The following is a 21,093-nucleotide window of genomic DNA, read 5'->3' as shown; positions in this document are numbered from 1 at the left end:
TTAAAGTTGGTAGCGTGTAAACGCTGGAAATGCGAAATGACAAAAGCTGAGAAACTGAGAAAAAACGAATAAAAATGAAATTCATGTGTACAAAAACAAAATTAAACGTGTTTTTATTTGGGCCACACGTAACTCCGCCATTAAAACTATTTCCCATGAAAAGTTCTTTGTAATTTTGTTTTATTGAGTTCTGTTTTAGATTGAATTAATTTCCTGTTTTTCATCAATTCATTTTCATTCATTTCATTACTAAAGTCAATTTCTTGCGATGGCCGATAAGAACTAAAACTTTATATAGCTTACAATTGGTTGGTATAGTTTTAGTTGCCCGCCACTGTCACGAAATATTATTATTGGATAGTTTTTATTTTTTCTAGAGGCTAATTGAACGTTTTTATTTAGGAAAATAAAAAGAAGAACGCGTTGGTATATTTGTATTATTATTTTGGAAGTGTATTTTATTGATGCACTGCAATTTACAAATCGATTTAGAAATAAAACATAATAAATTCTAGGCATAACATAAGATATTTCATAATTGCACGAAAACGAACCCGAGAACGAACTATATCCTGGCCGTAACCCGGCCAATATTACTTGGCCCATATCGATCAAACGAGACGGGAAGCAAAAGTCCAAAGTGGAGGAAGAGTTGGTTGATGACCCGATTTCCTACTGACTGGATGGAATGTTCTTACTATATGTGTCTTGGTTTCTGTGTGTGTGTTGTTTGTATAGGTTTTTTGTTTTGTTTTTTGTTTCTTTTTTTTAAATGTATCGCATTTAAATATAAATTTCATAATCATGTTTCTCTAATTGCGTTTGTTTCAAAAAACTTCATTCATAGTTTGTTATTTTTCGGAAACTCCATTTCTGGCTACGCTTAGATTTAGTTTTTAGGCTGCAAATGCTAAGAAATTATGTTTCTGATGTTTATATATAAATATAATTTTTGTTTTCATTAATTTATTATCATTATGATTTTTTTGTAGTTTTTCGCTTGTGTTTTCGCTTTTTGTCATATACATATACATAAATTGAATTTTGTATATCTGCATTTTGTCTCCTTTCGTATATAATTCCGCTCCTTCTGCTTTGTTTTATATAAATTGAAAACTTAATTGTAAATGTAAAAATGTTAAAACTACATTCAATTATAAATAATGTTGGTTTTTGTTGTCGTATTATTTATATGCAATGTTCGCTCGTTACGTAATAATATTTATAATTAATATTAATTAATTAGCATAGTTTACGTTACGTTTATGTAATTTTTAAAGCAATAACAAGCCATTTCTTTTAATTTCATTTATTCTCTTTTCTAATCATTGCTGAATTAATCGCTTTTGTTTGTCTCTTCAAATGTATTATAGTTTTGGATGTACTAATTCATGCAAATTGCTTCATTATCGATGAATCCCGACCATAAATTCACTCGACCAATACCTAACTCTTTATGCAAAAAGGTGGAATTCACTTCAACATCGGGCTTTCCCCTTGCGCGTTTAAATTATTTCACAAAATTGTACAATCTCGCAGAAGGAGAGAGATAAGTGGAGACAACAACCGACACCGGGCCTTAAAAAATTCTTGCCCTCTCACACCTGACCTGTCATTGCACCTGAATAAATGTGATGGATGCCATTTAATTACCCCATTGCGTTAATGTCAATATTTTAATCTGTTAGTTAGCCGATGCTCCTTGCTTCGTGGTTGTTTGGATGTGTTGTGGCTTCTGCTGTTTACTCATTTGTAACATATATAAAAAATATGAATATAACTATTTGCTAAGAACCTCTAAAATGTACGCCATGTTAAAGCATTTAGAAATCGCAAAGAAGAAGAACATCGCAGATCCTGCCAGATCCCAGCACATATACAAATGTCCGCAGTTGCTGTCTCCAAGCTTCCACACCGGTCGCCGTCGTCCGCACTTAATTACAAAAAGGGTATCAAGCGCGCCATCTTGAGCGCGTTCTCCAGGAAGGAGCTCCACAAGTCGTTCAGGCGCTTCGAGCGCGACATCAGGAAGCGCCAGGTGAGCAGCACCGCCACCAGTTTGGTCAGCTGGTGCAGATAGTAGAGCCTAGGCATCGAAACGAAATTTATTATTAAAATTAATAATTATAATTAATTTTTGTAAAATGCTATTTTTAAGATAACCCGAAAATTTCCCACCTGAGCATGCGCTTTCTGCTGGCCGGCAGCGATTCGGGTCGCTGCTTGAACAGGAACTCCCTGAAGCCCAGGACGTAGCGCTCCACGTACTTGTCCCAGTTGATGTGGCGCACGTCGAAGACGAAGATCTCGCGATCCTTGGGACTCAGCGTGTGCAGCAGGGCGTGGACGTTGTCGTCCTTGAAGCGCCATTGGCGTGTGGCGAAGTACTCGAGGCATTCCACAGCTTTGGCAATTTTGTTTTGTACGTTGACAACGCTATAAAGGGTACAACGGCGTTATAAGCATACTAATTGAAAGCTCTGGGGGAGCGGCCGGCCCAACTCACAATGGCTTCTTGCCCATGATTCTAGCCACTCCGTCCAGGATGTAGGCCGGCAAAAAGTGTTTGGCTATACAGTTCAGCGTGTTCATGGGGCGGTTCATGCGCAGGTCGCCAGTCGGATACCACAGGCAGCCCTCTGGGAAAATACAATAATATCCGTGTTAATTACGATGGTCACATTAGGAGCTTCTTGGGGGGCTCTTCTATTTGCTATTTTCTATTTGCTATTCTTAATTTTCTCTGCTCACCCAGGGGATGCTTGCGCACACTCGTCATGGCGTGTTTGACAAACTCCGACCAGATGATGGGATTGCGCTGGCCGGTGCAACAATTGTAGATGAGTAGGTTGTTGGACTTGCGGGTCGCTGTGCGCCAGGCGGCGGCAATCATCAGGTTAATCACAATATCGACAGGTACCATATCGGCCACATAGTTCTTCTCGCACATCATCGTGCGGAACATGCCCTTGGCCAGCGCCGAAACCAGGCCCGTTGGCCCATTGAAGTTGTCCACCCATCCGGCGAACGGCTCATTCAGACTGGCAGTCACTGCGAATAAATGCAAATAATTTACAAGAGGCGAAGAGATCCTGATTTAAATTTTTACATTTATTGAAAGCGAGTTAATGTCAACTTTCAGTTTTAGCGTATTATTTTGATTTTGTAATATATCCTATCTATTCAACTCACCAATCGATGGCCTCACAATGGCAACGGGCAGATTACCAGCCTCCTTAAGTAACATATGCTCCGCTAAGGCTTTTGTAAATGTGTACGTATTGGGGCGCTTGCCGATCAGGCGCGGTGTCAGCTAAGATATAAAAGTGGTCATTCGCTAACAAAACGAAATAATATCCAATGAAGGACCCACCTGATCAAGTATATCCTCCGGAAGCCAGTTGATTAGTGAAATGATATCGTCGGGATTATAGGGCGGTGCATAGATAACCTCAGACACATCGGTTCTATCGCAATTGCAATAGGCAGTGGATACATGGATTAGTGCCTGCAAGAGCGTTAATTGATTTAGAAATAGCCTCGGATCCGCTTTCCCTGTCCCATGTCCCATATCCCATCTCCCAGACTTACGTCCAGTGACAGCATGCGATGGCAGAGCTCGACGAGACGTTTCGTGCCCAGCATATTGATTGTGACAGACAGTTTGAGCTTCTCGTCGAATTTCACAGTGGCAGCCGAATGAAAGACAACGGAAACATTGCGACACAGTAGGTTCTAAAAAAGGAAAACATCCATTAAACTGCAGCCATTGAAAAGTTTTGACGAAAAGCTCACCTGATCTTTTTCTGAAATTCCAAGTTCCTCCGATGTAATATCGCCCGAAATGGGTATGACTTTGCTGAGTTCCTTGGGCTTCTCCTGACGCAGTGATTCGAAGAGCTAAAGCAGGTTCAAGGAATAGGTTAAACTACTTTTTCCCCAGCCTCTCCGAATTATTTTACTCACTGGCGCATTCAGTAGTTCCGTGAGACGAGCCGACACTTCTTGACCGCGTTTCGGTCGTATCAGCAGGTATATATTCCTTATGTCCGGACATGAGCGCAGTAGCTTCTCCACCAGCACCTGAAAAAGAGAGCATCAGAAATCGAAATGTAACTAGTCACTCAGTCATTGAATATAGCCATTAACCAAACAAACGATTATTGTTACACCCACGAGGACACACTTGACCCACTTCAGCGGTGTCTGCGGTTTGGCTTGACTTGACTTCATTTGTATGTGGGCAGTGGGAAATGGTACGTGGGACGTGGGGGTTGGGACACGCCCCGAAAACGATGTGAGAATTGTACCGGAATTAAGCGACAACAGGCCACAGCAGACAAAAAAAAGGGTAGTGGGCGGGCTCTGCGGGCTGTTAAGTGGGTGGTTTTGCGGGGGGTGGGCGTGCCAGGAGCACAAAATCGATGAACAACACACAACACCACTGTGAGCTCAGAGTCTGGGCGGCGCCACTGCGATTTCATGTCATAATGACGCAGCCAGGAGCCACCGACATGCAATATGCACAGGGAGAAAAAAAAAATCCAAATATTTACAGGGAAAACTAATTACTCTGTGGCATGAAGACATTAAATGTTCATAAGGTTAAATAAAAAAAATGTTTTAAGACCGAAAAAATATATGATAGGGATTTATTAATCCAATCCAAAACATGATTTATAAATCCAATCATAATATGATAACATTTTTTCCCAAAAAAACATGTGCTGGAAATATCATGTTTTCAAATATATTCCTAAAATCAGAATAAATAAAAAAAATAAATAGCTTAAAAATAAAATAAATACTGCTGATATTTTTTCTCTGTGTGCATATGCTTAACAATGGCTGGCATAAAAATTGGCACAACAGCCGGAGGATGTATTTGTGGCATGGAAACGGGTAGTCCGCTGCACCACTTGAGGAACAATTAAGCGGAACTCGGAGTAGGAGAACCAGCCAAAGCAAATGCATAGACGCAGTCACAATACTCGTATTATGAAGCGTTTGCATGGCAGGCGACGATGAGTCAACATCGTCTGGTGGAGCCAGTTCAACGCAACTCAAGCATTTCGGCTTTAAAAAACAGCAAGCAAGCCAAGTCAAGCACTCACGCACATCGACAGTAAACAGCTATCCCAAAGTGCATCTAAAATTCAGGGTGGCTAGCCACCGATTCCACCCACCGAGCCATCGTTCCACGACTTTTTGTTTATCAGCCGCACACAAATATTTGTGCATATTTTATGACTGAGAAACACTACGAGTTTTCAATCGAGCCCAGCCAGGCCGGCGGGTTCAATAGTTCAATTCGAAGCCAATAAACACGCGGCGTATGCGTGACGTGAATGAAAGTGGCTGGCCAGAGGCCCACGAAAGTATGCAATGCAATTTGGGGCGACCTTTTCGGCTGGAAAAAAGGATAATGGATAGTGGATAGGGAGGTCGTTGGGACCAAGGATGTAAGTGCATATATTAGCAAATAATATTGGCCATGAGTGGGCATTAGGTGATACGTAACCAGATTGCTTTTGCAAGGTTATTTAAATCATTTATCAATTCGTAATGCCAAATTTTTCATGAATCTTAAGGGAAATTCAAAGTAAAAGTAATTAATTTATACTGACGCATGAATCTAATTTAATACTAAAGTATTAGGTTGCCGATTTCCACTCGTAATCAGAATGCTGATTACCCTTAAAGAGAAAAGCGTCTTTAATGAAATGATTACTTTTACTCATGAAAAGGTAATCTTGTAATTATCTCTAGTATAGAGTAAGTACGAACAAATTAAATAAAATTAAATTGTAGTGCATTTCAGTAACTTACATTTTTTGCGTTCTTTCAATCTTTTAGAATTGCGTAAAATTACATAGGGAAATTTATAGCAATTTTTGGAGAATTTAGGTAGAATTAATTCTGTGGAATTGTGGTGTAACTTAAGTCAATTATTCGTTAATTATTCGTTGGTACAAGCCTCTGATTTTTATTTATTTTTGGGTAAATTTGTAGTCTGTTTGAACCATTTTCATCCAGGCTATTCGGACGGTTCTAAATCGCCTACTTAATTTTAAAGGTTTCCCGAACAGCAAGATTGAATTTTTACTAACTTAAGATAAGAATTTAATTCAATTAATTTATATAGCCTGACGATTTAAAAATGTGAGATTATTTTTAAAATTGATGCTTTTTTCCCAAACATTTTAGTATGGGTTTCCTTATTTTTCAAATGCAGAACTCACCTTTCCCATGAAGCCAGTGCCGCCTGTGATGAAGACGCTGCGTCCCGCGTAGAACTGGCCGATGGGCACGTAGCTGGTGTCGTCCGCCCGGAACCGTTCGTAGGGCATCTGGAGGCCGTTGCTGCTGGGCGGCAAGGGCAGGGCCGTCGAGGCCACCGCCGCCGCTGAGGATGAGGATGCGGATGAGGTGGCTCCGACGGAGCCCGAGCCGGAACCCCCACTCGCACTACCGTAGCCGGACGAGGAGGTGGCCACGCTGGCGGCATGGGTTAGTCCGTTGGTTCGGGCCAAAGTGCCGTTGAGCAGCTTGGCATCGTGACTGTTTGCGGGCTGGGGGGCTGCGGACTGTTTGAGGCTGCTGTTTGGGGCTGCTTCCGTTTCCGTTTTGTTGGCTGCCACGTGTGACATGTTCGATTGTTTGTTTGCCTTGCTTGTGTTTGTTGTTTTTGTTTTATGTGCTATTATCCTGCGGTTCGAGTCCTGCGCTTAAGTTAAAGTAGGAAGCAGTTCTTTGTCATTTGCAGTGTGCGCTCGAGTTGCCAAGGGCGGTCTTCTTGCCCTCTAATATATATACGTTTGGTTTGGAAGTGATTACTCTGATTTTCCCTATTTGGAAGCTGCTGAATTGTTCATATAAATTTATGCAATTAAGTCCTTCGAAAAGCTAGTTGAAAATCCTTCTGTCGCCGTTGAGCGTCTGTCCATGTTTCCATGAGTCGCGTGTCCTGGAGGTTGCTTTAGGTTGGTTTTGTACAAAAAGAGTTCAGCAGGTGTATCCTGTGGGTTGGGTGGGGGATGAACAAGACCGATTTACGATAACTTCCAAGCTTGAGTGCGCTGCTGAACTGTAAGGAAAAAAAAACAAAATAAAAGTTAAAAAAGACTCCTTGAGAAATTAAAATTAAACACTAAATTTTTAATATAAATTAAATTTAAATATTAAATGTTTTTTCACTTTCACAAATGCTTTCTTTTTTTTTGTTTTGTAATCCTCTATTGATTTATTGTTATCCTAGAAAAACACAATTTTTTCACTTTTATTAACCCTTTTCATTCTCCATTACGTCCATCACCCAATTAGCTTCGAACAACAAAATATCCCACCATACCCAAATCAAAGTCCTAGTCAATACCCATCCACCTATCAATTTATATATTCATCTATCTTTCTATCAAAACGTCATTTATCCTTGGGGCCGGGCTAAAATTAGCAATCATTTTGAGCCGCAGCTGACTGGTAACCCAAATCCAAGCTATGACGTCCAAGAGCTTGGCAATCGGCCATCACGAAAAAGGATATGCAAATGACGTCGAAGGGTGTACGGAACACAACACTCCACACGACTTGGATCTGGGATTTAGTTATCCGACGGCCCGCAGTTGAATTTAACGCACAATAGAGCTAAGTATTAGAAATCGGCTTAATGCTTAAATCGGCTTACAAGGCGACCACTGAGAACCGAGAAATAAGAACCGAGAACTGAAGACCCGTCGAAACGAACCGGGGAGACGATACTGTCGATAGCAGTGACAGTTGGCGAATGCTCACTATATGTCTGGGAACACTTCATTCTATATTAAACGATTTTTACATGAGCCGAGTGGAGCTGCGCTTAGCTGCGCTGAGCCGAGAGATTCCATCGCTATATGGCGACCCGCATGATCAAGTGCCACTTAAGAGTGTTTCACACGTCATAATATCTCCGCAGGTCCAAAGTAGCCCTGCGTTATGCAATCCCACAATGCGATCCACCAGCACAAGGAGAGTAATGAAGCGGCGAAAGATTTTAGGTTGGGTAAACACCCGAATTAAATCAAGCTTTATGGGGTGGCGGTCTCTAGGAAACACTTCTCAATCCGAATCGGAATAGTTAACCTTCGCGTAGCGGGGGGCAGCCGCACACTTAGCCAGTCCAAACAAACGGTTCTACCGACGTAGTTCCTGCCTGTAGGGTTGTAAAAAATCCCTAATGAATTTGTCAACAAGCGTTGGTAACAAGTGAAACAACAGGGCTGGCTAAAAGGAAAAATATCAGATAAACAACAAATCGTATTTGTCTCGCCGCAAAGTTCGCTTCCCCCAGAGCCCCTAGTTATTTGGTTATCTGGGAAGGGTCTGACCTTCGAACCCTCTGCATCAGAAAGCATCCCCAACCCCATCCCCATTTCCATCTCATCTGCCATGTAATTCGCCGAATGCCTTGCTAATTGAATTTCAAATTTATTGTTGACCAAATATTGATCGTAACCAGGAAATAGGGGAGTGTGTATCTATCTGGCTAGATTGATTGGTAGTTAGATATACTTATGGGGTGTGACGTCAAGCTCAGATGATAATCATGATGATGATGTTGGCTTAAAGCGTGGCGTCTCTAAAACGAATTTTTGGGGGTTCAAACTACGGCTGCCCATGACTTTCACTTTTTATTTTTCGACTCTTTTGTAGGTCTTTGGATTTTTTCTTCTTTTTTAAATATCTAAATTCCGCAATATTTTTTTCCCTTCGCATGTATTTAAATTTGTTTTTGTTGTTGTTGATTTTTTTGGTCAAACTTTCGTTTTCAATTTTTTAGTTTGTACAAAATCTACCGCCACAGATGGCTCGCACTATTTTTTTTTTTTTGGTAATTTGCATTTGAGGGTTTCTTTTGCTGACTTGGCAAAATATTTCGTTGCTCTTTCGCTGTTTCTCTATGCGGCCGAGAAATGTGTTAAGAAATTGGCACATTGGTTGTTTGTCTTTTGGCCGGGCATCATCTTGGCTGTGCAGCGGTGTGGCGATGTTATCAAACCGCAGAGGGCTATATCCGCTGGACTAGTTCAGTCCGAGAGCTCTATAATTAAAGTTTAAACAACTCTGAGACGCGGCAATCAGAGCGGCCTCATCACGTAACTGTAAATTTATCAATGAAGCCTCGAGACGCTGAGACCTGGCCAGCTTCGTTGACTGGTTCCTCTTCATTCTAAAGTGAAATTTCTTGAAAATCAACTTTTTCTCGCCTCCTCATTCTCTCTTTCTGCCTTCTTCCTGGTGTCTTACCAACTGCAACGAAAATTTGCGCGCCAGCGACAAGAGGCAAATGAACCGACTACGAACCATCGCTTTGGCCCAGCCACGCCCCGTGCCCACCTCCCGCCTCCCCGTTCCCCGCCTGCCGCCCACCGCCCCACGGAGCGTGTTAACCAAACATGAAGACCGAAATGTATCTGCGTGTGTGCTGTTAAACGGTAAACATTCAACATTCAACCTGCCTTGACAAGGTAGTTACACACCAGTCTTTGCCTGCCCGTGTATTGTCTGACCCATTTCCTATAATCGTGCCGCATTATCATCATCAGCAACCTCGTCATCGTCATCAGCATCGGCTTGCCGGACATTTGGAAGCGACCGCTTCACAAATTTACCATATACCCTAAGGGCGGCCCAGGGATGGGTGACTATGCCAAAGGATTCGGGGATAGGAATTAATTAGTTTTTAATATTTAAGTGGATTTTTACCCAAGTGTTTCGTATCTGAGTGGAATAATAATGTGCAAAGTGTATATAAATAGTTTAAACTGCAAGGTATAAGATTTGTGTCTTATAAGGTCCAAGAATTCTGTAACGTAACTAAGCAATTCTATATTTCAACGATAATAATTTAATTATATTGATTTTATTTAAGTCGAATGGTGTCAGCAACGTGGGTTATAACTAATTAAAATCGTAAAAAACACATATTCCGTTTGGGGATTAGCAACTTATTTAGCATTCCACTCACTTATAATGTGTGAAAATAAGTGTTATTTCACTTGAGGGCCCCTGTCTATTAACCACTTCCTACTAATTACCTCCAACGTTTTCAGAATCTAAGATCTCAACGTCGATTATATGAACTTCCTCAAGGGTATTTCTGGTTTCGACCACATCGACTGTCTTATTTTTCTCCCATGGCCGAAGACTCGTCTTTAACCGCGTTTCTTCTTTGCGCTTTTCTACACTGTCTCCTCTCTTCGAGCCCTGCTGTTTCCTCATTTGGAGCTTGTTGCTTTCGGATTACGAGTCTTTAGCACTCAGGGCTTCGACATATATATACACTTACGGCCGCGTCGAATGCTTCCGCATGCAGACCATAGACTATGGTATGGCCACAAAGATATAGTCGTACGTACGAACCGTGCGATTCTGAGGTGTCTTCGAGTCCCTTGGCCGTTGGTGGTGTCAACCTGTTTGTTTTGGCAATTTGGTAGCTCGTTTCGTTTTCGGATTGGTTTCTTTCGCCTCGGACCGCATCGAATCGAACTGAATTGACCACAAACGAAAGTTCAAATATGCATTTTCACTTTTCAACAATGGGAGGCCTCTCATTATGTAAACCCGTAGACCTCGAGCTACGGCGGATGCTGGACAGATGTGTGGATATGTGGACCCATTTGTGTGAGTGCGCATAATGGGTCTGTGCCCTCTATTCTATTGAACCTTTGAGTGAGGCTCTGGAATTGTGGACTGTCCGGTTGTCAGTGGGCAGTGGCCAGTAGCTAGTGGTCGACGTCGACTATGTCTGCTCTTATGGTTATCGTAAGCTATCTATGCTTTGTGTGTAATTGAATAAATCTGTAGGGGGTTGGTTGGATAGAATGAATCTCGGATCTGTCTCCCTCCCACTGCCCATAATTCGTGTGCCTTGATTAACAAACAAAGCGATCTCGCAGTTTACAGCATAAAAGTTAAATTTAACTGTGTATAATGGGGGCGGCTCCTCCACCTCCTCCGCCGCCCCATTCGGAGGTAGTCAGCAGATTAGCTACCCAATTTAAAAGCTCAGCTGAGTCGAGTTAAGCCTCCGTCCCGCTCGCACCCACACGCGCTGGCTAGATATTAAATAATTCACAATTATAATATACGGCTTATCTTATTTTTAGGCTGGTCACATGAGCTAAGACCAAACGTCTACGGGCTCAATTAAAACATTCTTTTAGTCCGGCTGCAATTAAAATTTGTCTCAGTCGGCCAATTTGAATAATCAAAAACAATTTGGACTTTGCAATTAAACGATGAAGATTTATGGAAGACTAGACCTTAAGACAAGTCCCATTTCTTCAAAACTGTGAACTGTAAAGCAAGGTCCACTCATATACATTTATTAAGATTTGGCGGGGTCAAGTTTAGGTTTCGAAATGCATTTCAATTAAGTGGCAGCTAAGTAGGCAATCTAAAGTGCAATTAGAAGGCTAGACAGTACAGTTAAGTTGCTAGACTCTAAAAACAAATGAGGATGTTAAAACTAGATCGTAACAGAAATCATGCAGGTTAATGGGAAATAAAAACGAGCTCGGGTACTTTTTGAAGCCCCAAGTTTCGTATATATAGTCGCATTACAATATGCTAATATCTCAAGAACTGCCTGAACTGGCTAGGATGCCTAACCTATGAGCAAATATAGCGGGTAAACAAGTAAAGGGTCGACAGAGTATGGAGGGTAATTCCCAGGCTTTATTTGCAGTCGCTGAGTTCACAAAGAAATAATTTTTTCTGTGGCCCACCAAAAGTCGTCGAAATGGAGACGTTTCGAGGAAGCGTATATTTAAAGATTCCTTATTTACTAAAGAAACCTCGCCCCCAGCTTTACGTCACAGAGCCGCGAAAGTGTGTGCCCAATAAACAATCGATCTGAATGCCAAGTGGCTGGCTTAATGGCTCCGTAACCCATTTTGAGTAGGACCATTAGCCCCGTGGCCAAGTAGAATGAATCTAGCCCAGAGTTGCGAAAGTGAAAAAGAAATTCGAATTCAAAGGCGAGGGTCTCTTCGGTAGGCCAGGCACGTAATCAATAGAAATATGTCGCCTTCTCGAACCCACAGATACCGCTAGCGGTACTAAAAGCCGATACTATATGCCATGTGTATCTGGCCAGACCGTATTGACTGTGGCAATAATTTTTGGCTGAGCTCAGCGCTTGCTGCCGATGCATTTGCGCATGCGTCCACTCATTTCATTTCACTCCACTCCACTCCCAGCCAGAAATGTGGGTCAAGTCAATGTGGGTTCGCAATTATGACACATTGTCCGAGTCCGAGAGACAGATATTTACCCCACAAAAGCAGAAATCGGTGTAATGATATTTGTAAATGTAAAAATTAAATACACAATCGACCGCCGCTGCCGCACTCGTTTTACTACAGCTTTTTGGAGGGTTTTTCGGCTATTTGGTTTTTTTCGGTTTTCGGTTTTGGGTTTTCGGTTTTTCTTTTTTGCAATCTGAGATGTAGTATCTTTGTGGCGGTAAGTGTGTGTGTGGCCATGATCCATGTTTATTTATTATGCTCCATCGTCTTTTCGCTGTCGTTATCGTTTTCATTTTCGTTTTCGTTGTCGCTAGTCGTTGTCTCGTCTGTGTGCAAATTTTATTTGTAAATATGCAATGATTAATATTACAAATACACAGCAACAACAATTTCGAAAATATTTGTTGCCTTTTAAAACTTTCTCGCAGCAACAACCTGGATAATAATACAGTCCGACTTCTATAAATTGTACGCCCACGTGACTGGAATTTAAATCCCTATCATCTCCAACATAATATAAGGTACAGCCAAATGACCCAAGCATATAAAAATTAAATTTTGATAGTACTGGAAGCAAAACACCTGATTCTATCAAAAGACCTTCATTGCGAGTTTTGTAAATATTAGCTGTACCTTACGGTTTTTAATTTCAATAAAACGTTGGGCGCCAAATTGATAAGAGATCTGTAGTACCACTGTAGTTCATAAATTAAATAACTTAATGTGACTAAAGCCATGTGTTATATTTTAAGTTATCGAAGCTCTACTGTGAATGGACGGCTTGACGTGGGTCAAATATTAGCTAAAAAGGGAATTGCATAATCCGTCCAAAAAGGAAACGTCTCAAATATTTGTGGGCCAAGCCTGGCTTGCACTTACTTGTTAGATAAACGTATAGCCGATGCTATTGGCTATAATCGAAGACGCTGAAGATGCTGCAGCAGCAGCTTGTATTTGCATTGACTTGATTTGATTTTTCCCACTTCGTTTTCCCGAGAAACCCCGAATTTAGGTCATTGACATTGGGGGCTTGCGAATTCGTTTGTTGTGGTTTCGGGCACTTGCGCGGCTTTGGGTTTGCAAAGGTCGTTCGCGTAGAAAAAAACTGAGTACGACAGAACGGAAAACTATTTTCGTTGACAATTCTTTATTTCGTTGTTGACACTACTGGCAAGGCAAGATTCGATGATACCGATACCTGTGCCCACTCCTGACACACTAAAAAACTCCAGACCGAAATTCTGTTTCTTCTGTTGCTTCTTCTTCTTTCTTCTTCTTTGGTTGCCCCCAAGAAATTTCTCCAAATATTTTCACTTTTGCGCGAGAGAGCGAAGAGCGGGAAGACGCGAAGAATGACCGTTGCGCAGGCGCAAAGAAATCAAGCAACCGAGAGAGGGAGCGCACGTTTAGAGAGAGAGGCGGCCGCGGGAGAGAGTTGACCGTTCTTGCTCGCTTTCTTAACTTTTTAACAGCTTTTCTTGGCCTTATACCGTATGTATATATGAATATATATGTTTTGTAATCGTGTGATCTTTAGCGAAGCGTCCGCTTCGTCGGCCGTTGGAAACTGAACTAAACTTGGCCCTCGAAGAAGTGAAAGATTTATGCAGTCGGCTCCAAAACTGCGCTGCCAAGAAAGGCGCACAAAAGAAAGCAGCGCGAAGAGAGAGCGGCGGACACGTAGATTTCGGTTGCGAGATTTGAGATTTCATATATGTATTTGAGATGAGATCCCCAGAAGAGAGGGAAAAAGAGAGCACCGCCGGCAGCGACGTCGACGGAGGCAGCGTGCAACAAGCTTTAATTGAAAAAGCCGCAAAAGAACGGTGTGTGTGGAAAACAAGTCGGGGAAAACGGAAAGCCGGAGGAGAAAGAGAAGAAATTGGATATGTGGTCAGGCACTGACATTGACCACTCACATAGTCGCCGGCAGCGACGTCGGCAGAGCCAAAAGAGGTCAAAGTACACACATAAGCTTCAACAGTATCAGGTATCTCCCGCTGCCTTCGTGTGCGTGTGCATGCATAATCTTGCACTTGCCACCAGGTAACAGTTAAAAAAAAAGAAACACCAACAGCCAAATTGACCAAAAAAACTTTCGTGTCTAATTGAAAGGCAAGTCACACTTGCGGTTAGGAAAAGGGTAAACGAGCAGGCGGAGAGGTGATTAATTCACCACAGTTAACTGAAAGAACTAATTGACTGCACTGGAAGAAATGATAATAAACGTATATTTTTCAATCCAATTTAATTCAATTGGATTCTACTCTAATACAATAATTAGAAAATTGGTAATACATGAAATAATTTAATTTATTGAAACTTAGATTATTCTTATGCAAAAATCGCAAATCATTCATCTAGATCTATAAATGTAATTATTTTATATTTACGAATAATTACTGATTTGGAAGATAATGTTTTACTAGTTAATATATGTGTGATCGAAATAATCATAATGGGCTATCTTAAAGTGATTAATGGCCTTTCAATTACCTTATGTACATATCTGTATGTATCAATTATTTTCAGCCACCTTATCCATATTTAAAGCCGGTAATTAGGTAGAGCATGGACTAGAATTACTGCAATTTAACAAGTTCTTTTTCCCATCTGTCTTTCACAACGAGTTAAACCACATTCTAATTTTATTAACATTATGTAAAATACATATTCAAGGGCTTATTATGACTTTCTTGAGCAATTACCAGTCGACAGCCGCACTTCACAATTGACACTTTAGTGCATAATCAACAGCAAACTTGGCTTACTTGGTCATTGAAATTTAAGAGAGTCCGTGCAAACAGTAGTTTAAAAAATAACTCAACCATGAATCACTTAGTGAGAAAAATATCACCAATGTACGTCATCAAAACCTTTTGTCAGGCCCACAAATACTACGTTTTGGATTATAAATATAAGAAAATAATATTTTAAGTAACTATTTATTAGTAAAGTATGACTAAGCCAAACAATTATGCTTGCAATATTTTTATTATAAGGGCACACATGGTACTAGTCAATTTGTATTGGTTGTCAGTGGGTGTGTTTCGTTTATCTGCCACGTGCCCCCAAAAATCCCTCTAATTTCGCAAGTAAATATTTGAGTTTTTAATTGATTTTGCATACACTATTTCTCACATTCTGCGAGCTATGCTCAAGTTCCCTCCCAAAAATAAGCCGACGAAAAGCGGAAACGACTCGGACTCCCAAAATCAAAGAGTTAGCCAAGCGTGGCTAACCAAATTCAGCCCATAGTTCCTCTTTTTTCTAGCGGTGCAAAAACTAAAAGCCAATCCAACGCAAAAAGTTTGGCAAGGCATTGAATTTCCTAAATGAAAAGGGGAAATCTAGAAGCTGCCGTTTTTTAATTAAAAGCGTAATATTTATTTCTTTTCTTGCTCTTTTTTTGAGTTTTCTTATTTTTGGAATACTTTTCGGGTTACGACGTTGCAAAGTCACTGCATACTTTGCGGCAGCATAAATATTAAAATGGTCACACCTAAACTTAAATTTAAGTTTGAAAAAGAAGAAAGAAGAAGATAGATAATGTTTTGTCTTGCGTTTTTCATTTAAGAACCCCAGCTTTAAGATCGATATAATAAACTGAACTATAGACAGGGCAAGAGACAGAGATAAAACAAAAGTTTATTTTCTCAATGAATGAGATATTCAAAATAGTCCGCTAGTTTGCCTTATGCAAAATTTAATTAATATAAAGTTTTATGGATGGTAAACATGGTTGACGCCTAAAAACTTTACTTTACGAAAGATATGGACAAGGGTTGACAAGGGTCAAAAGCTCTTACTTTGGTTTTCAATCATTTACATTTAGTGAAACATGTTATCAATTTAAAGTGGTATTTATTTTTGCGTTACTACAACTACTTAGTATAAAGGATGATTAATTACCCACTACATCAAAAGAATCATACTGTTCTCTAAGTCCATAGCTTATATTTCGTCACCAATACCACTCAAGTTATCGTGATTTATCAGAGATTCAGGTGAGCATATTCCTTACTTATATAGCAGCACTATCAGCTGGACGGGCTTTCACCATAGTCACTCAAGTGTCACTCTTGGGATGCTTAGTATATACATAAATAGTAGTATATGTACAACCCCACTACCTACCCCCGTCACCCACTGCCTTTTTCATTTTTTTTTTAATTACACAAAGTTACGGCATTAGATGGCGCCCTGTTGACAGGACCTGCTCCTTCTCGTCCTCGTTCTTTACATTTTCCCATTTTCTGGGCTGTGAAATGGCAAACACTCACACACATGGTCGAAGGGGGTGGGGCAGGCCGGGGGAGGGGAAGGGGCTGGGTTGGTAGACAACAAAACGGGGAAAATGACATAATGCACTTGAAATGTTATCGCCTCGCTGTCGAGTGCAACAATACACTCACACACTCGCACTAACACACTGGTCGGAAAAGTGACCATTAAATCGAAATTATTTATGAGACCAATTAACGGCCAGGTTGTCAGCAGCTCCATTCATCTTGCATACTTTCGGCCTGAACACCTCCCACCGCCGCCCCCTTTGAATTTTCCTAAAAGTTTTCCGGGCGCGCTGCCACTACTCACACATCTTTTTTATGCAATATCAGCTCACTCCTCAGAGCCTGCTCAAGGAACTTTTCCTGCACTTTTCACGCTTTTTCGGAAACATTTTCAACATTTAGCGAACAGAGGAAATGTTATCTGAATTTTGTGAAATTTTTTTGAGATATTTGATGAAACTTTCTGGGAAGAGCTCGCGTCGACCGCCTTGAAAATCAATTGGAAAATGCCTGTTTCATTTTTTCCTCCCAAGCTCCCCAAGATTATTTCACGCGCCTGCTCTCATTTCGGAAGAGATATATAGAGAAGTCTCGTCTCAAAGGAAGAGAAGAGAAGGTGTCAAGGCGAGAAGAGAGAATCGCTCTTTGGCTACCATTTTCTGCTACTATTTCCCTGGGCGTCTGCCGGCTTTTCCGGGGGGTTGTTAGCTGCTTATATAATGGCCAACCAGCTGACTCAACAGCACTTTTCGTTTTCAGATAAGATAAGGGTTTATCGGATGGGTTTATCAGTCCGATATTAGGTCTACCGAGTCCTACTTTAATTGAGTCATTTTCTGGGAAATTCGTTATTTTATTAAGCTCAATTTCAGGCTAATTTTATTTTTTCGCGTACCAGGACTCAGCAACACTGGTCCTACGCTCTTCGCCCGACTTTCTCCTGGCTCTCTGCCTTTCTCTTTTCCGCGTAAAGCTCATCTTCTCTTTGGCGGAAACGCGAAACGGAAATGTCAGATTTTCTGCTAAATTTTTTACAACCGTCGACGCCAAAAAGCAGCCACATTCTCCGGATGAGATAATAAACCCAGCGACATACATTTTTTTATAGGGAGCAAGGGGGGTGCACATAAACAGGGGCTGCTGCTGAAGGGGGGCTAAAAATAAATGGCGAGCAAAAAAATAAATAGGACAGAGAAATATGCTCAAACTAGGCCAAAAAAATATGCTAAAAATAAAAGAGCAAGGAAATAGAGGGGTCTTTGGTGTTGGGGGAAAGACCCCTGGCTTTTTAGGGCGTGTACGTACCGGCTCCAAATCGAAAGTGAGGTTAGAAACGTGTGCGGATGCTGCGGCGGTGAACTGGATTTTTCCGGGAGTTGGGGATTTTCCTATTTTCTGGGTTTCTTTAGTTGCTTGCTATTTGGCATCACACTCACTCACACACGTTACCAGGCATTTCGCGTCGCGTTTGTTTCCTTTTTTACTGTTATTTTTAACAGCCTTATTTCTTTTTGTGGGGGAAATGTACCGTTGCCTTCGACGGACAGAAGAGAGCAGCACGGCTCGAAATGCGAAAAGTGACTGAAGCAGGAAGAAGAAGCTTCTGGCGAACCGGGCCGCCAGCGATTCTCACCATTAATGCCGCTCTCGCTCTCACTCATGCACTCTCTCCGCTTTCTCCTTTCTCCACCCCCTGTGTAACGGTGGTTCTCCCTTTTTTCGGTGGTGAGTTAACGGAAACTCACACGCTCTCTGGCTTTCTGGGGGCTGATATTGCTATGATTTTCCCACCACCTTGGCCGTTTTTCCTATTGAATGAAATCCACTTTGGTCTAGTTCTTCCTTTCTGCTTCTCGTCCTCTTCTTCTTTCCGCTTTTCCTGCGCCTGCGTTGGTCAAACGAAATATCAGATTGTGGGCAGCAAACCCAGAAACTTTTAAAACTTAAAAAATAACTGATATTACGTAACATAACATAACGTAAGGCTGCGATTTCAAATAGCCGGCAGTGCTGCCACTTTGGCGCCAGCGAGGCGTAGCCACTGCGCGGGCTATTTAAACGGCAGGCCAGAAATTGTCGCGCAATTCGAAATAAATTTAAATTAAATCACTTTAATTATATTTATTTACCCCTTAAACTTAACTCTATATAACTAGTTATATATTGCAAAATGAAAATAATTTATAAGTAAAATTAAGAATGCAGACGGTATAATAATGCATATCTAAGATGATGCTCAGAATAATTTGGCCCTGTTATAAAATGGATTAATGCCCAAGGGTCCGATGACAACCAAAATACATTTCTTTAGCCCTTTTTACTTAATATAGCATTTAAAAAGGCCAATGACCGCCTCTATGACTCACAATTCACAGATAAAACCATTTTACACGAAGGAGGATGTGTCATTATCCAAAGTAAGGACAAAAATGGATATTATCAGGGGTGTCACAGAAACCGGCGATGGATTTGGGGACGGTTAGTTTGGAAACGAACCCGTCAAAACCGTAGGTGTAAATTGGCTTTTATTTTAGAAACATTTGCTTCGGTTGGTTTAAAATCGTGTACTTGATTTTCAAACGGTTTCTGTGACGTGGAGATTTGACAAACAATCATATCAAGTCGAAACAAAGTTTTGCAGAAAAACATTAAACCATGGATGACAAGAAATTAAAACGGTTGCATTATATTATTTTTCTATATTTATTAGCAATATCAAAGACTTTTTAATTATGTCCTCACTATTTTTCACACTCTAAATTGGAAAATGTTGAAAACTTCATTGACTTTTTTTAAGCATTGTTCTAGTAATTATTTTATTTAATCAGAAATGTACCAACTAAAAAAAAGCAGAATTATTAAAAATAGTAATTTTAAAGAGATTTTTCTGAGACTTTACAAGGTGTCTGACTATATTTTACAATAGACAAATAAACTCTGTAAAACATAATATTAATTTTAAACGAATTGCCGCATTATTACAAATCAACTATATTATTAAAATTATTACTTCCTAATTTACTATATTTCGAAACTACAGTTTTTCCTTATTTATGTTTATCTTGATAACAAATTTACTCTATTAAATTGAGATCTTGAATCCACAACCTTCGGCGGCCCAAATATTTGGACAATAAGCAAGGTCGACAGCCGATTGCAGTGCCCGCAACATAAATGTGAAAATCAAAAAATAAAGACGACAAAAACAAACCTAAACTGCATTGTCATATGGGGACGGTGGGGCCTTAAGTTGTCGGATATATAGATAAAGGGGTGTGGGGTGATGACTGCTCTGCCACTCTGCATATTAATCAATTTTAAAATACATTAAGACAAATGAATAGGAAGAGATTCGAGTGGAATTACCCAATGCTCTTAAAGGGAGAAAATAATTGATATATCACGAAAAAATATAAGAAAACGGTAATTAAATTTATGATTGTAGTTATAGGTTAAATAAATTACATTCGTTTTAATTTTTGGGGGTTCGGGAAGTTTCTGTAATTTTAATAAACTGTTTGAATATACATCATTTTGTAATCTGCTTTAATGATTTTCAATTTGAAAAATCAAAATATCTGAACAAAATTATCTAAGTTGGCTAGTTTTAATTAAAGTTAAATTAAAAATAATAATATTTTCTTTATAATGAGTTAAAGGAGTTCATCAAGATACCACATTCAAAAGTGCGATTAAAATTGTGTAAGCTGTTTGAAGCTTCACGGATAAGCCAAATTATATTAGCGTAACCCTTCAACCTCTCCTCAAAGAGTGTATTACCGGAGACAAGCGATTTTAAAACGATAACAAATAGGTGAGACATCGGCAAACAGACAAAAGCCGAACATGAAATGAAAACCAAAGCGAAGCTCATTACTCATGCGCACTGGGTGACGTCGATTTTGTGGCCCAAGGGGTTTTGACCAAGCCCAAGACCTGATAACTCCTCAAGATCCCCCATCTTCACCGCCACTTTGTAGCCTGCTCCACTGCAGCTGAATGGCGATGACGGGGCACTAAAAAATGTGAGCGAGCAATGAAAATTCACAGACAGTCGTCAAGACTAGCAGCTGAGTAGTGCTGACTAAGTGGAAGTGCGATTAACTTACAAGAGCCTTTTTTGCGGTTTTCCTGCTACCGAAGTCGGTGTAGTTTTTGTAGGGAAATTAAATTGAAGACACGTTGGCAGGCACTTGAGATTGATATGATTGAAAATTGCATTGCTAATGAGCCTGATTGATTTGTTTGCGGCTGTGGTTGTGATAGAGTTAGGAGATAATGGACAAGGCAAACAAAGTTATCTCATGTGGGGTTTTCTAAATAGCTAACAATAGGTAATAGACATTTTTGTGTACACAGAAAGAAAATTAAAAGAAAAAATCCAATCTCTCTTTTTAATGTATTATATTTCGCAAGCTGTGAGTATTCAAAGTATAAAAACTAAAATTAAAAGAAACTAATTTTAATGTCGTTGCTTTTAACATACAGTCACATAAATCGAGGTATCCTTTTTA

At 40.4% G+C, this 21,093-nt stretch overlaps 1 protein-coding gene across 3 annotated transcripts; it reads right to left on the bottom strand.

Annotated features, from left to right (window-relative positions):
• Positions 1-429: 429 nt before the first annotated feature.
• Positions 430-18,153, bottom strand: LOC108067573 (putative fatty acyl-CoA reductase CG5065). Of its 3 annotated transcripts, none has more exons than XM_017156659.3 (11): positions 17,885-18,153; positions 6,243-7,087; positions 3,967-4,083; positions 3,796-3,900; positions 3,592-3,735; positions 3,374-3,508; positions 3,193-3,313; positions 2,752-3,051; positions 2,507-2,639; positions 2,179-2,436; positions 430-2,086 (listed from the first exon to the last, which is right to left on the bottom strand). In XM_017156659.3, exons 2-11 carry the CDS (start codon positions 6,648-6,650, stop codon positions 1,939-1,941), a joined length of 1,869 nt encoding a protein of 622 aa, XP_017012148.2. In that variant the 5' UTR covers positions 6,651-7,087; positions 17,885-18,153; the 3' UTR covers positions 430-1,938. The 3 variants fall into 3 exon arrangements, with proteins under 3 accessions (XP_017012148.2, XP_017012147.2, XP_070068699.1); XM_017156658.3 differs by lacking the exon at positions 17,885-18,153 and adding an exon at positions 13,167-13,729; XM_070212598.1 differs by lacking the exon at positions 17,885-18,153 and adding an exon at positions 7,685-7,788.
• Positions 18,154-21,093: the final 2,940 nt, after the last annotated feature.

This window comes from Drosophila takahashii, chromosome 2R (genome assembly GCF_030179915.1).
Source record: "Drosophila takahashii strain IR98-3 E-12201 chromosome 2R, DtakHiC1v2, whole genome shotgun sequence".
Taxonomy (NCBI): Eukaryota; Metazoa; Arthropoda; class Insecta; order Diptera; family Drosophilidae; genus Drosophila; species Drosophila takahashii.
The sequence above is the reverse complement of the archived record's forward strand: the minus strand, read 5'-3'. Positions and strand labels throughout refer to the sequence as shown.

Bases quoted from the DNA above. Each gene is read 5' to 3' on its own strand.
- LOC108067573 (XM_017156659.3), bottom strand. From the start codon at position 6,650: ATGTCACACGTGGCAGCCAACAAAACGGAAACGGAAGCAGCCCCAAAC. The intron at 3,314-3,373 runs GTGGGTCCTTCA...TTTATATCTTAG, and splicing joins CGGAGGATATACTTGATCAG to CTGACACCGCGCCTGATCGG. The intron at 3,052-3,192 runs GTGAGTTGAATA...ATTTATTCGCAG, and splicing joins CATTGTGAGGCCATCGATTG to TGACTGCCAGTCTGAATGAG.